The sequence below is a fragment of the Odocoileus virginianus genome, chromosome 4 (assembly GCF_023699985.2).
Source record: "Odocoileus virginianus isolate 20LAN1187 ecotype Illinois chromosome 4, Ovbor_1.2, whole genome shotgun sequence".
Lineage (NCBI taxonomy): Eukaryota > Metazoa > Chordata > Mammalia > Artiodactyla > Cervidae > Odocoileus > Odocoileus virginianus.
In genome coordinates this window covers 66783244-66796894 of record NC_069677.1, presented here as the reverse complement: position 1 = coordinate 66796894, position 13651 = coordinate 66783244, and the positions used below count along the sequence as shown (strand labels likewise).

At 42.9% G+C, this 13651-nt stretch overlaps 1 protein-coding gene across 2 annotated transcripts in view; it reads left to right on the top strand.

Annotated features, from left to right (window-relative positions):
- CLSTN2 (calsyntenin 2) overlaps nucleotides 1-13651 on the top strand; it is a 744137-nt gene that overhangs the window by 718775 nt on the left and 11711 nt on the right. The window contains exons 12-16 of one of the 2 annotated variants that reach the window (XM_070466678.1): nucleotides 557-774; nucleotides 9107-9277; nucleotides 9771-9916; nucleotides 10046-10169; nucleotides 11432-11616. In XM_070466678.1, the coding sequence (XP_070322779.1) occupies nucleotides 557-774; nucleotides 9107-9277; nucleotides 9771-9916; nucleotides 10046-10169; nucleotides 11432-11616 (844 nt within the window). Of the gene's footprint in view, nucleotides 1-556; nucleotides 781-9106; nucleotides 9278-9770; nucleotides 9917-10045; nucleotides 10170-11431; nucleotides 11617-13651 lie in introns of both variants that reach the window. The other variant, XM_070466677.1, reaches the window with a different exon arrangement.

Genomic DNA, 13651 nt, shown 5'->3' with positions numbered 1-13651 from the left:
CCCTGGGGTCTCACCTAGTAAGATGGCTGTAACTAACCAGCGAGATGACAACTTGTTTACTAAATCCTTATGCACAGAGTAAGCAGTTGTTGTCTAATTAATGTTGCTGTTGATCACTCTCTTAAACGATAATTAAAGGTTTAATGGTTACTTATTGCTGGGTATAGAAAATTCCCATTTCTCCTAGATTGCTAGTAGTTTTGACTATGTGTTCATGCTCAGTCATGTCTGACTCTTTGTGACCCTGTGCACTGTAGCCCACCAGACTCCACTAAACATGGTATTTCCCAGGTGAGAATACTGGAGTGGGTTGCCATTTCCTCCTCCAGCAGATCTTTCTGACCCAGGGATCAAACCCTGTCTCCTATGTCTTTTGCACTGCAGGGGGATTCTTTAGCACTTGAGCCAATAATGTAACTTTAAATTTGAATGTCTGCTGACATCGTCAGAGGCTCTCAAGCAGTCAGGATGTCCCATTGAAGGCCAGAGGTGGTTGCAGGTATCCTTGTCCATATTGGATGATAGATGATTTCAGCAATGACTGCTGTTTCCCCAGGTGCTTTGGAGAAGATGTGTGTATCAGCATCCCCGACATGGACGCCTACGTGATGGTGCTGCAGGCAGTCGAGCCCCAGATCACCCTCCACGGCACAGACCGCTTCTGGAGACCCGCTGCCCAGTTTGAAAGTACCAGAGGGGTGATCCTCTTCCCTGATATCAAGATTGTGAGCACCTTCGCCAAAGCTGAGGCTCCCAGTGACTTGAAGACCACAGGTACAGGTGCATACACTGAGTCAAGGGGTGGTAGACCTTAAATTCTCACATAAAGTATGTTTCTTATCAAATCACACTTCAGGACAACAGTACTGTTCACCATAGTGGGGTAATTTATAACAGAACAAAAAATCCTGGAGATAATGCAGATAAATAACAGGGGGGAGTGAATGCCTTAGCAAATTGTGGTACCCCCACATAAGAGGTGATGCCATGGCATCACTGGGTCAATGGACATGAGTTTGAGCGAACTCAGGGAGATGGTTGAAAGACAAACACAAATTGGTATGCTGCAGTCCATGGGGTCACAAAGAGTAAACACACCATAGAGACTGAACTACAACAACACATAAGAGGTATAATGCTGGAGGGGAGGCACTTATGCCAAACTGTAAGTTTAAAAAAAAAAAGGCAAGAAGTGAATTACAGAGTATCTACACACATACTGATAACAACTATGTCAAGAAAAAAAAAATACATAGAAAATGCCCAGAAGGAAACACACCTAGGGATAACAGTGATATTCTCTGAGAAGCAGGAGAGCACATTTGTTTCTCCTGTTCACTTTTCTACAGCTGCAAATGGTCTATACTAGGCATGTATCATTCTGGTGATCAGAAGAAAAGCTAAAGAAGCATGAAGAAACATGCTTCAGTAATATCACTCTCAACTCTCAGGGAACTTTGCAATTGTTCTTTCCAGTGGTTTCATTGTTGGGAGGGCCGTTCAGTAAAAGTAATTTGAATTACCTGCTAGGAAGAAACACTGCATTGATCTGAAATCTATAGTGTATTCAGCTGGTAGGGGAAGAAGGATGGAAAGATAAAGAAAGAATTCAGGAAACCTCTGGGGCCAGAGCTACGGGAAGAATATGTTTGAGAACCATCTTTGCCTCCTCCTCCAATATTTTCAACTCTCCATCTCTGCCTCCAAAAGTAGCTGCTAATGATGTGCTAGTGCCAGTGGGCCTGAGTCCCTGAAGGGCTGCTCCTATAATAATCCTAATTACCCACTGCCTTAATCCATGCTGGTCCCTAGGAATGGGATGCCTGGCAAGGCTGTCCTTCTAAGCTCACAAAAATAGATGGTGTTGGGCCAACTGGCTGGGCAGAACCATTTTCCAGTTACATTCCAAGGTGCATTAGGTCATGTGATCTTCCCTCTGGTCCTCATTTGTGGCTGAAATCAGACAGAAAAAGAAGAGACTCTGATTGCAGGGGCTGCAGGCCATAGCTAACAGTATCTGAATTCTCGAGGCCTGACATCAGCATACAGGTAATCTAGCGACAAGCAATTATATGGGTCCACGTGTCACCTTCTATTTATGAGAAGTGCATGCAAAACATGTAGCCAAGTGCCTGAGATCTAATATCAGTACTTTTATTTTTTTATTTTTTTTTCCATTTATTTTTATTAGTTGGAGGCTAATTACTTTACATCATTGCAGTGGTTTTTGTCATACATTGAAATGAATTAGCCATGGATTTACATGTATTCCCCATCCCAGTCCCCCCTCCCACCTCCCTCTCCACCCGTTCCCTCTGGGTCTTCCCAGTGCACCAGGCCCAAGCACTTGTCTCATGCACCCAACCTGGGCTGGTGATCTGTTTCACCCTAGATAATATACATGTTTCGATGCTGTTCTCTTGAAACATCCCACCCTCGCCTTCTCCCAGAGTCCACAAGTCTGTTCTATACATCTGAGTCTCTTTTTCTGTTTTGCATATAGGGTTATCATTATATGTGTTAGTATACTGTAATGGTCTTTATCTTTCTGGCTTACTTCACTCTGTATAATGGGCTCCAGTTTCATCCATCTCATTAGAACTATCAGTACTTTTAAAATTTTACTCTTATGGTTGTAAGAATAATCATTATTGTGGGTGCCATAAACAAGCAGGCTAATGGCACTTCCACCAGTGACCCTCTCCACCATCCTTCTTCTACCCCCATGGATTCACTTACTGTGCTGTTTCAGTGCCAACGACACACACACCCCTCTCTTCCCTAACACCTGTGTGTTAGTTTACACATCTGCTCATGGTCTGTCCTTGGCCTGGAAGGTCCTTCTCTGTCCTATTCCCTATTATTACTGAAAAAAACAGTCTACTTTCAATGTCTCCTCCAGAGGGCAGCCCCCAACCACTGGGTCAGCCCCCAGCCTGACCCCAGACTATACACCTCTAACCACTCTGTATGCCCCCCAACCACTAAGGCTCCCTCTCACACACATTGGCAAGCTCATGGTTGGTGATCATCTATTTACTAATAACTCCTCCAGGACTAACCATGGCTGATTTTCCAGTAAGTTCCTCAGCCCAGAACAGTCCCTTTAGGGCAGTGGGAATCAGGGAAATTGCCAATGGAATATTTAGCCCATTATGCAAGCATGAGAGAACAAGAGAAGATTGTGGCATCAACACACCTCTGCCTAGGGGGAGCAATCAGTCAACCACGTGGGGTCCTAGAAGCAAGGATGATCCAACCTGACCTCAGAAGGATATAGCTCCAGAGAAACCCCAGAAACCATATGCCATTTGAAAGAGAGATATATGTGCACCATTATTAATAATAGACCTTGTTAAATATTTATTAATGTGCTTTTAGATTTTGCAAACAATACATAAAGCCATTGACACTGGCAAGCATTTTAAAATTAAGCATATGGAATTATTTATTAACAACATATATCCAGTGAGAATAAAAAATATTTTGGGTATTCCTTAAAAGTTTAAAAAAAATAAAATAATTATTTCAAAATAGCTCTCTCATCTTTTGTGAATCCTTTTAAAATTTCTGCTTTCATAAATGTTTTATCATGCACAAAATACAACAGTCTGCTTAATGAATAAATATACTTATTTACATGATCTCAGTTCACAAATTTTTTTAATAAATGCCTGCAACATCAAAAACATTTGAAGAGCAATGGCCCAGAGGCTGAGACATTCACAAAGTGTGAAATCAGAAAGTCATGGCTGGGGACTTCCCTGGTGGTCCAATGGGGCTTCCCAAGGTGGTAAAGAACTAGCCAATGCAGGAGACATGAAAGATGTGGGTTCCCTGGGGTCAGGAAGATCCCCTGGAGGAGGGCATGGCAACCCACTCCAGTATTCTTGCCTGGAGAATCCCATGGATGGAGGAGCCTGGAGGACTATGGTCCATAGGGTCACAAATCAGAAATGACTGAAGCGACTTAGCACACACGAACTGGTGGTCCAGTGGTTAAGACTTTGCCTTCCAAATTCCAACATACGAGGGCTAAATAACACGCTTCTGAATAACCAACAAATCATAGAAGAAATCAAAATATGCACAGAAATGAATGAAAATGAAAACACAACAACCCCAAACCTATGGGACACTGTAAAAACAGTGCTAAGGGGAAGGTTCATAGCAATATAGGCTTACCTCAAGAAACAAGAAAAAAGTCAAATAAATAACCTAACTCTGCATCTAAAGCAACTAGAGAAGGAAGAAATTAAGAACCCCAGGGTTAGTAGAAGAAAATAAATCTTAAAAATTAGGGCAGAAATAAATGCAAAAGAAACAAAAGAGACCATATCAAAAATCAACAAAGCTAAAAGCTGGTTTTTTGAAAAGATAAATAAAATTAACAAACCATTAGCCAGACTCATTAAGAAACAAAGGGAGAAGAACCAAGTCAACAAAATTAGAAATGAAAATGGAGAGATCACAACAGACAACTCTGAAATACAAAGATCATAGGAGACTACAACCAACAGCTATATGCCAATAAAATGGACAACTTGGAAGAAATGGACAAATTCTTAGAAATTATAACTTTCCAAAACTGAACCAGGAAGAAATAGAAGATCTTAACAGACCCATCACAAGCACAGAAATCGAAACTGTAATCAGAAATCATCCAGCAAACAAAAGCCCAGGACCAGATGGCTTCACAGATGAATTCTACCAAAAATTCAGAGAAGAGCTAACACTGATCTTACTCAAACTCTTCCAGAAAATTGCAGAAGAAGGCAAACTTCCAAACTCATTCTATGAGGCCCATCACCCTAATACCAAAACCAGACAAAGATGCCACAAAAAAAGAAAGCTACAGGCCAATATCACTGATGAACATAGATGCAAAAATCCTTAACAAAATTCTAGCAAACAGAATCCAACAACATATTAAAAAGATCATACATCATGACCAAGTGGGCTTTATCCCAGGAATGCAAGGATTCTTTAATATCTGCAAATCAATCAATGTAATGCACCACATTAACAAATTGAAAGATAAAAACCATATGATTATCTCAATAGATGCAGAAAAAGCCTTTGACAAAATTCAACATCCATTTATGATAAAAACTCTCCAGAAAGCAGGAATAGAAGGAACATACCTCAACATAATAAAAGCTATATATGACAAACCCACAGCAAACATTATCCTCAATGGTGAACAATTGAAAGCATTTCCCTTAAAGTCAGGAACAAGACAAGGGTGCCCACTCTCACCGCCACTATTCAACATAGTTTTGGAAGTGTTGGCCACAGCAATCAGAACAGAAAAAGAAATAAAAGGAATCCAAATAGGAAAGAAGTAAAACTCTCACTGTTTGCAGATGACATGATCCTCTACATAGAAAAATTTAAAGATTCTACCAGAAAATTACTAGAGCTAATCAATGAATACAGTAATGTTGCAGGATATAAAATTAACACACAGAAATCCCTTGTGTTCCTATACACTAACAATGAGAAAACAGAAAGAGAAATTAAGGAAACAATACCATTCACCATTGCAACAAAAAGAATAAAATACTTAGGAGTATATCTACCTAAAGAAACAAAAGACCTATATATAGAAAACTATAAAACACTGATGAAAGAAATCAAAGAGGACACAAATAGATGGAGAAATATACCATGTTCATGGATTGGAAGAATCAATATTGTGAAAATGGCTACACTACCCCAAGCAATCTATAGATTCAGTGCAATCCCTATCAAGCTACCCTCAGTAAACTAGAACAAATAATTTCACTATTTGTATGGAAATACAAAAAAACCTTGAATAGCCAAAGCAATCTTGAGAAAGAAGAATGGAACTGGAGGAATCAACCTGCCTGACTTCAGGCTATACTACAAAGCCACAGTCATCAAGACAGTATGGTACTGGCACAAAGACAGAAATATAGATCAATGGAACAGAATAGAAAGCCCAGAGATAAATCCACGTACCTACGGACACCTTATCTTTGACAAAGGAGGCAAGGATATACAATGGAAAAAGACAACCTCTTTAACAAGTGGTGCTGGGAAAACTGGTCAACCACCTGTAAAAGAATGAAACTAGAACTTTCTAACACCATACACAAAAATAAACTCAAAATTGATTAAAGATCTAAATGTAAGGCCAGAAACTATAAAACTCCTAGAGGAGAACACAGGCAAAACACTCTCCAACATAAATCACAGCAGGATCCTCTACGACCCACCTCCCAGAATATTGGAAATAAAAACAAAAATAAACAAATGGGACCTAATGAAACTTAAAAGCTTTTGCACAACAAAGGAAACTATAAGCAAGGTGAAAAGACAGCCTTCAGAATGGGAGAAAATAATAGCAAATGAAGCAACAGACAAAGGATTAATCTCAAAAATATACAAGCAACTCCTGCAGCTCAATTCCAGAAAAATTAATGACCCAATCAAAAAATGGGCCAAAGAACTAAACAGACATTTCTCCAAAGAAGACATACATCCATGGCTGATTCATGTCAATGTATGACAAAACCCACTACAATACTGTAAAGTAATTAGCCTCCAACTAATTAAAAAAATTTTTAAAAAATTTAAAAAAAAGAAGACATACAGATGGCTAACAAACACATGAAAAGATGCTCAACATCACTCATTATCAGAGAAACGCAAATCAAAACCACAATGAGGTACCATTACACGCCAGTCAGGATGGCTGCTATCCAAAAGTCTACAAGCAATAAATGCTGGAGAGGGTGTGGAGAAAAGGGAACCCTCTTACACCGTTGGTGGGAATGCAAACTAGTACAGCCACTATGGAAAACAGTGTGGAAATTCCTTAAAAAACTGGAAATAGAACTGCCATATGACCCAGTAATCCCACTCCTGGGCATACACACCAAGGAAACTAGATCGGAAAGAGACACGTGCACCCCAATGTTCATCACAGCACTGTTTATAATAGCCAGGACATGGAAGCAACCTAGATGCCCATCAGCAGACAAATGGATAAGGAAGCTATGGTACATATACACAATGGAATATTACTCAGCCATTAAAATGAATTCATTTGAATCAGTTCTAATGAGATGGATGAAACTGGAGCCCATTATACAGAGTGAAGTAAGCCAGAAAGATAAACACCAATACAGTATACTAACGCATATCTATGGAATTTAAAAAGATGGTAACGATAACCCTATATGCAAAACAGAAAAAGAGACACAGATGTACAGAACAGACTTTTGGACTCTGTGGGAGAAGGCGAGGGTGGGATGTTCTGAGAGAATAGCACTGAAACAAGTATACTATCAAGGATGAAACAGATCACCAGCCCAGGTTGGATGCATGAGACAAGTGCTCAGGGCTGGTGCACTGGGAAGACCCAGAGGGATGGGGTGGGGAGAGAGGCAGGAGGGGAGATCAGGATGGGGAACACATGTAAATCCATGGCTGATTCATGTCAATGTATGGCAAAAACCACTATAATATTGTTAAGTAATCAGCCTCCAACTAATAAAAATAAAAGACTTTGCCTTCCAGTGCAGGGGGTGCAGGTTTGTTCTCTGGTCAGGGAGCTAAAAGCCCGCATGCCTCTTAGACAGAAAAAAACCAAAAAACAAACAACAACAAGAAAAAAAACCTACATAAAACAGAGGCAATATTATAACAACTTCAATAAAGACTTTAAAAATGGTCTACATCAAAAAATCTTTAAAAAATAAGAAGGTCATGGTTGCCATCCAGCGCCTCCCTAACTGTCTGTGTAAAACCAGGCAATCTAGCCCAGTTCATGGATGTTCCATTCCCCACTCAGGGAAATGGAGATAATAATAGTACCTCCTCTAGTGTCTACCAGGATTTCCTTTGCACTGTGCCTAGCATAAAGCAAAGACTCCACAAACACCAATCACTTTTATTTTAAAGTAGGAGTTTAATTTAGGACTACCAACCTGTTCAGCATTCTAGTACTCAGACATCCTCTGGGAAATTTGGGTGTCATAATATCAGTCAAGGACAGCTAGGCTGACCAATAGCTTGCCAACTAGACTAACCAATTTACTTATTTAATTATATCAACAGTGTACCTCCACTTGAGCAATGTGTCATAATACAGGTGTCTGTGAGCCTCTGGGTCAGATACTGAGGAATCAGTCATGCAAAGTGCTTCAGAGACACTCAGAGTCTATTGGGAACAACAGAGACATACACCATAACCACGTGGGGAAAGCTATGAGAGACTCATGGAGGGGAACTCACCTCTGGTCCCAAAGGAGACCAGTTCTTCTTGAGCATCTATTCTGTGCCAGACACCATTTGCTTTTTTTTTTCTTTCTTTTTTCTTTTTCAAATTATAAAAGCACAATAATACATTTACAGGAGACTTGGAAAATACAGAACAAAGTTACATATAGTTCCATTGTTTGTTGTTCACTCACTCAGTTGTATCCAACTCTTTGTGACCCCATGGACTGCAGCTCCCTATATATTACAATTACTTTTTAAGTAGATAAATTAAGATTTTTAGTTGGAGTTTCAATATCAAACTATCAAAACTTAATAGAATGAATAGAAAAGTAGAGGTGATATAGTAGACCTGAAAAGCATTATGAACCAACTCAACAAATTAAGATTTATACAACTTTCACACAATGGCGGGATACAAATTCTATTCAAGTTCCCATAGACTATAAAGCCAGAGACATAGAACATATTAAACAAGGTGCAAAATTTCATAGTTTAAAGGTACTGAAATCATATAGAGGCCAGACACTGTTTTCCATCCTCTCAATGCCCTCGCCTTCTTTGTGGATGAGGAAATCAATGGGTAAACTAGATAGGTTCTCAGGAGCAGTGCTAGTACTCAGATTCATATCTTCTGACTGCAGTATTCACGCTCTTCACACAAATTCATGCTGCCCTGCCTCAGGGGCTGCCTGGACATCCATCCGAGCAGAGATGGTGACCTGGGGGGACTTATAGCCTCTCCTCCTGACCCAGCCTGAACCTGGGGTACAGGTGCGGAGGAGGACGGGGTGTGTGGGCACCAATATCTGTGCTGTCCTCATGCCTGTATTTTTCGTTGTCTCTCTTCCCACAGCCCCCAAATCAGCAGTTTTAGAAGAAATGCTTCACAACTTAGATTTCTGTGACATTTTAGTGCTGGGAGGGGACTTGGACCCCGGACAGGAGTGCTTGGAGCTCAACCACAGTGAGCTCCACCAGCGACACTTGGACGCCACCAACTCCACAGCAGGTTACTCCATCTACGGTAAGGCGGTGCTCAATCCTGGACCCAGTGGTCCCCTCTCACATCCAGGGAGTCGTGAGTGCAATGGGAGCTCCATTACCCATGGAGGGGGGTCAGGAGGGAACACTTGAGCTCAAAGCATGGACTTCTAGCCCCTCTTTGGACAAGATGCTCCAGCCTCCTCTGGTCCTGGCTTCCGTTCCATTCCTAGGGAAGTCTTCTGTAAAAACCAGGCGGAAGCCTGCTCTTATCATATTTGATCTCAGCAAGTATTACAGCAGCATTTGGCAGATTGAGGTCAAACATTCCAGTGAGAGCCAGTCTACATGGAAAATCTGTGCTTCAGCTTAATTGGTTCCTTGGAACCTCTGCTTTCCCACATTGTCTGCCCCTAAACACCCCAAGCACTTACCCTGGCCAAATTCAGGGAAACCCGTGCTCCCCACAGGCACAGCCTGTCTCCACAGCATCTCCTCGTCTGCCTTCTTATGACAGGTGTGGTCTCTTGGCACAGGTGTAGGCTCCATGAGCCGCTACGAGCAGGTGCTGCGTCACATCCGTTACCGCAACTGGCGTCCAGCTGCCCTGGAGTCCCGGCGCTTCAGGATCAAGTGCTCAGAACTCAACGGGCGCTACACTAGCAATGAGTTCAACCTGGAGGTGAGTGAGACCTGCGGTGATGAGGGAAGCCCCAGCTCACCCATTTACTCCCTCATTTATTCAGGAAACTGCCACCACTGGTCCACTGGCCACTCCTGGTCAGCGGCACCTTTTCCCTGCTCTTCCCAGGTCAGTGTCCTCCATGAGGTCAGAGTCTCGGACACTGAGCACGTCAACCACCTTATCGCGCAGCCGCCCTTCCTCCAGTCCGTCCACCACCCGGAGTCCCAGACTAGCATCCAGCACAGTTCAGGTAGGTCAGCTGGGGGGAGGGACCTCAGGACACCAGGTGGTCATTGTGGCTCAACAGTTAGGGTGCAGCAGCCAGAACTGAAGGAGGCACCCAGCTATGGAGAAGCTATGAGCCTTGCTCTGAGGTGCTCACAGCCTTGGGAGGGAGCTGGTCAAGTACACAAGAAGTTACAGGCAGTGTATAATAAAAGATGTTCGTACACAGGGCTGGAGTATAGTTTAGCATCTTTTTAAGCCTAATTCAAATCTATGCGCTGCGTGGCACTTTCCCTGAACAACTCACGTATGCTCACACACACATGTGCAACATATTGAAAAGGCTCCTACCCTTCCTTCTGTTCCAGCACTTAGCATATCGTCTTCCTGTCTGGTGGGCACTTCTCTCTGTCCTGACTTAACTCCACAGTTCCTGGCTCTCAGGGCAGCTGCCCTACACTTTGATGAAAAAAGCGAGAGATAAAAGAGAGTGTGCATTTATTAAGCACCTACTGTATGCCTCTGTGAAAATTCACATGGATGATTTCATTTACTTCTTACAACGACCCATGGGGTAGGAATGATTAAGTATACACACACACACACACACACACACACACACATAGAGAGAGAGAGGATTATAGTTGTTTTACAATGTTGTGTTAGTTTCTACTCTACAGAAAAGTGAATCACCTATACATAGACATATCCCCTTTTCCTGGATTTCCTTCCTTTTACATCACCATAGAGCATTGAGCAGTTCCCTGTTCTCATTAGTCATCCAGTTTATACATAGTATCAAATCACAGCATTGTTTACAATAATCAGGACATGAAACAACCTAAATGTCCATCAACAGAGGAATGTGGCAAACATATATGCGATGGAGTATTACTCAGCCATAAAGAGGAGCAAAATTGGGTCATTTGTAGAGATGTGGATGGACCTAGAGATGTCATCCAGAATGAAGTAAGTCAGAAAGAGAAAAAGAAATATGGTATATTAAAGCATATATGTGGAATCTGAAAAAATTGGTATAGACGATCTTATTTACAAAGCAGAAATAGAGACATAGATGCAGACAATAAACATAAGATTAAGTCTACTATATTATCGATAGATGACAAAAGTGAAGCCCAGAGAGACTAAGGTTCTGACCCAGAGTTCTCCAGCTGAGGTAGGTGTAGGCAGATTTTAAGCTACACGTGAATGTTTCGATCATGTTCCATCCCAAGAGTAAGCTAGTCCTTTGCTCACTATGTCATACGAATTCCTTCCTCGTTCCAGTGGTCCCGAGCATTGCCACAGTGGTCATCATCATCTCCGTGTGCATGCTAGTGTTTGTCGTGGCCATGGGCGTGTACCGGGTCCGGATCGCCCACCAGCACTTCATCCAGGAGACTGAGGCTGCCAAGGAAGCAGAGATGGACTGGGATGATTCTGCACTCACTATAACAGTCAACCCCATGGAGGTGATCCTCAGGCAGGGACTGGGAGCTTGAAGTGGGATGTCTCTCCTCCACTGGGTTCCATCCATTCTGTGTGCCCTGCCCAGCTAGCCTAATCCCACTCATCCTTTCCTTCTCTGGGCTCCTCCAGCCCTCTCAACTTGAACGGTCCACACTTTCCTACCCATTGCATGCACTGCTCAAAAACCTGTGAACTGCTCTCAGTCAACAAACAGAACCAGACATTTCTTAAGTCAAGCAGCAAAGTGGTGTCTGTCCTTGGCCTCCCCCATAGTCTTTAACTCAGAGCTGACTCATACTCAGGGACTCAGGATTGAATTTTTTATTAGCTACCAGTATAAATTAGGTGGCTATGCTCCATCTGCCTGCAAAGCTCACTTAGAGGCTCAGAGTAGGTAAATACAAAAGCACAATGCTAACACCTGCCATTTATTGAGCCCCCATCATGCCAGAACTGCACTGGGTCCTCAGTACACATCACCTCATTTAATCTTCCCAGCAACCTGTGACACAGGAGTTCCCATCCTCATTTACCAATGTGGGACCAACTCAGGGAGGCAAAGTAAAGTGATCAGATTCCCATAACTGGTAATGTCAGCACCAGTATTCAAACTCACCACTGCCTGATTCTAAAGTTCTTATTGTCCCAATTGGCCATCAGATCCCCAAATCCACCCATGAGTGTCCAAACAAAAGCCACTTCCATTGTGCCCTTTGGTCTGCCCACGGGTGCTGGGTGAAGGGAAAGGCTGGAGCAGGAAAGCAAGGTAGCCACTGGCCATCAAGGCGCCACTGAGGAATGAAGTGTCCTAGCCTGTCCCCCGTTTCCCCCTCACCTGGCTTCATGCTTCAGTTTCAGAGCCAACACACTGATGCAGCTTCCATCATGTGCTGAGGTGTAGTACTAAGTGCATCACTGTGGAACCCCATAATTTCCACCCTCAAAGAACTGAGCCTTGGGTGTGGGCTGCAAGATCATTATGCCTGAGGCAGTCTGATTACCTGACCAGAGTGTGCTTGCCAACAGCTAACCTGGCAGTCAGTGAAGCATGAGTAGGGCAAGCCTTTGGGGCTGGAGTGTCCGGGGAATACTCCTTGGAACCTAAGAGAGACCTTAAAGAATGGGTAGGATTTAGGGGGAGGTAAAGGTAGAAGAGAAAACACTACAGAGAAGGGATGAAGACAGGCATGTGTGCGTGTTTTTTATGGCTAGTCATCAACTCAAAGCATAAATCCAGATATCAGATTTTACTGGAATCACCAAAAAGCTCAGGGGAGGGGATAAGACTGGAAAAGAGTAGGGTGGAGTTTAGGACACAAGTCGGGTGATGAAGGGCAGGCAGGGAAAATGAGGACCATGAACTTTGTCCTTCTGGAAGGAGTATTTTTGAGGGGCAGCCCACCTGAGTCTTGGCTTAGAAGACCACCTACTCCCAGAGACATTATTTTCCTACCTGGAAAGGGTACAAACTTAAATGTCATTCTCTCATTGAGAAGCAAGTCACTAAAGACTTGGAAAGTTCCATGTAGATAGGTTCCAGAAATGCCAGAAAACAAAACTTAACCCAGGACTTCCCTGGTGGTCCAGTGGTTAAGACTCCACCTTCCAAGCAGGGGGTGCAGATTTGATCCCTGGTCAAGGAACCAAGGCCCCACATGCTGTGGGGTGCTGCCAAAAATGTTAAGTGTGTTAGTATTCGTCACTCAGTTGTGTCTTGACTCATTGTGACCCCATGGACTGTAGCCTGCCAGGCTCCTCTGTCCGTGGAATTCTCCAGGCAAGAATACCAGAGTGGGTTCCCTTCCCCAGGGGATCTTCCTGACCCAGGGATCAAACCCAGGTCTCCCACATTGTAGGCAGATTCTTTACCATCTGAGCCACCAGGGAAGTCTCACCAAAAATTTAAAACAAAACAAAACAACAACAAAACCTTAACCCAAAAGGTTCACTGGATGATGGATGGGACCAACTTAAATGTGCAGTACCTAAAACAACAATTTACCTTGAGTTTGGGTCTTGGAATTCGCCATTTCTTCT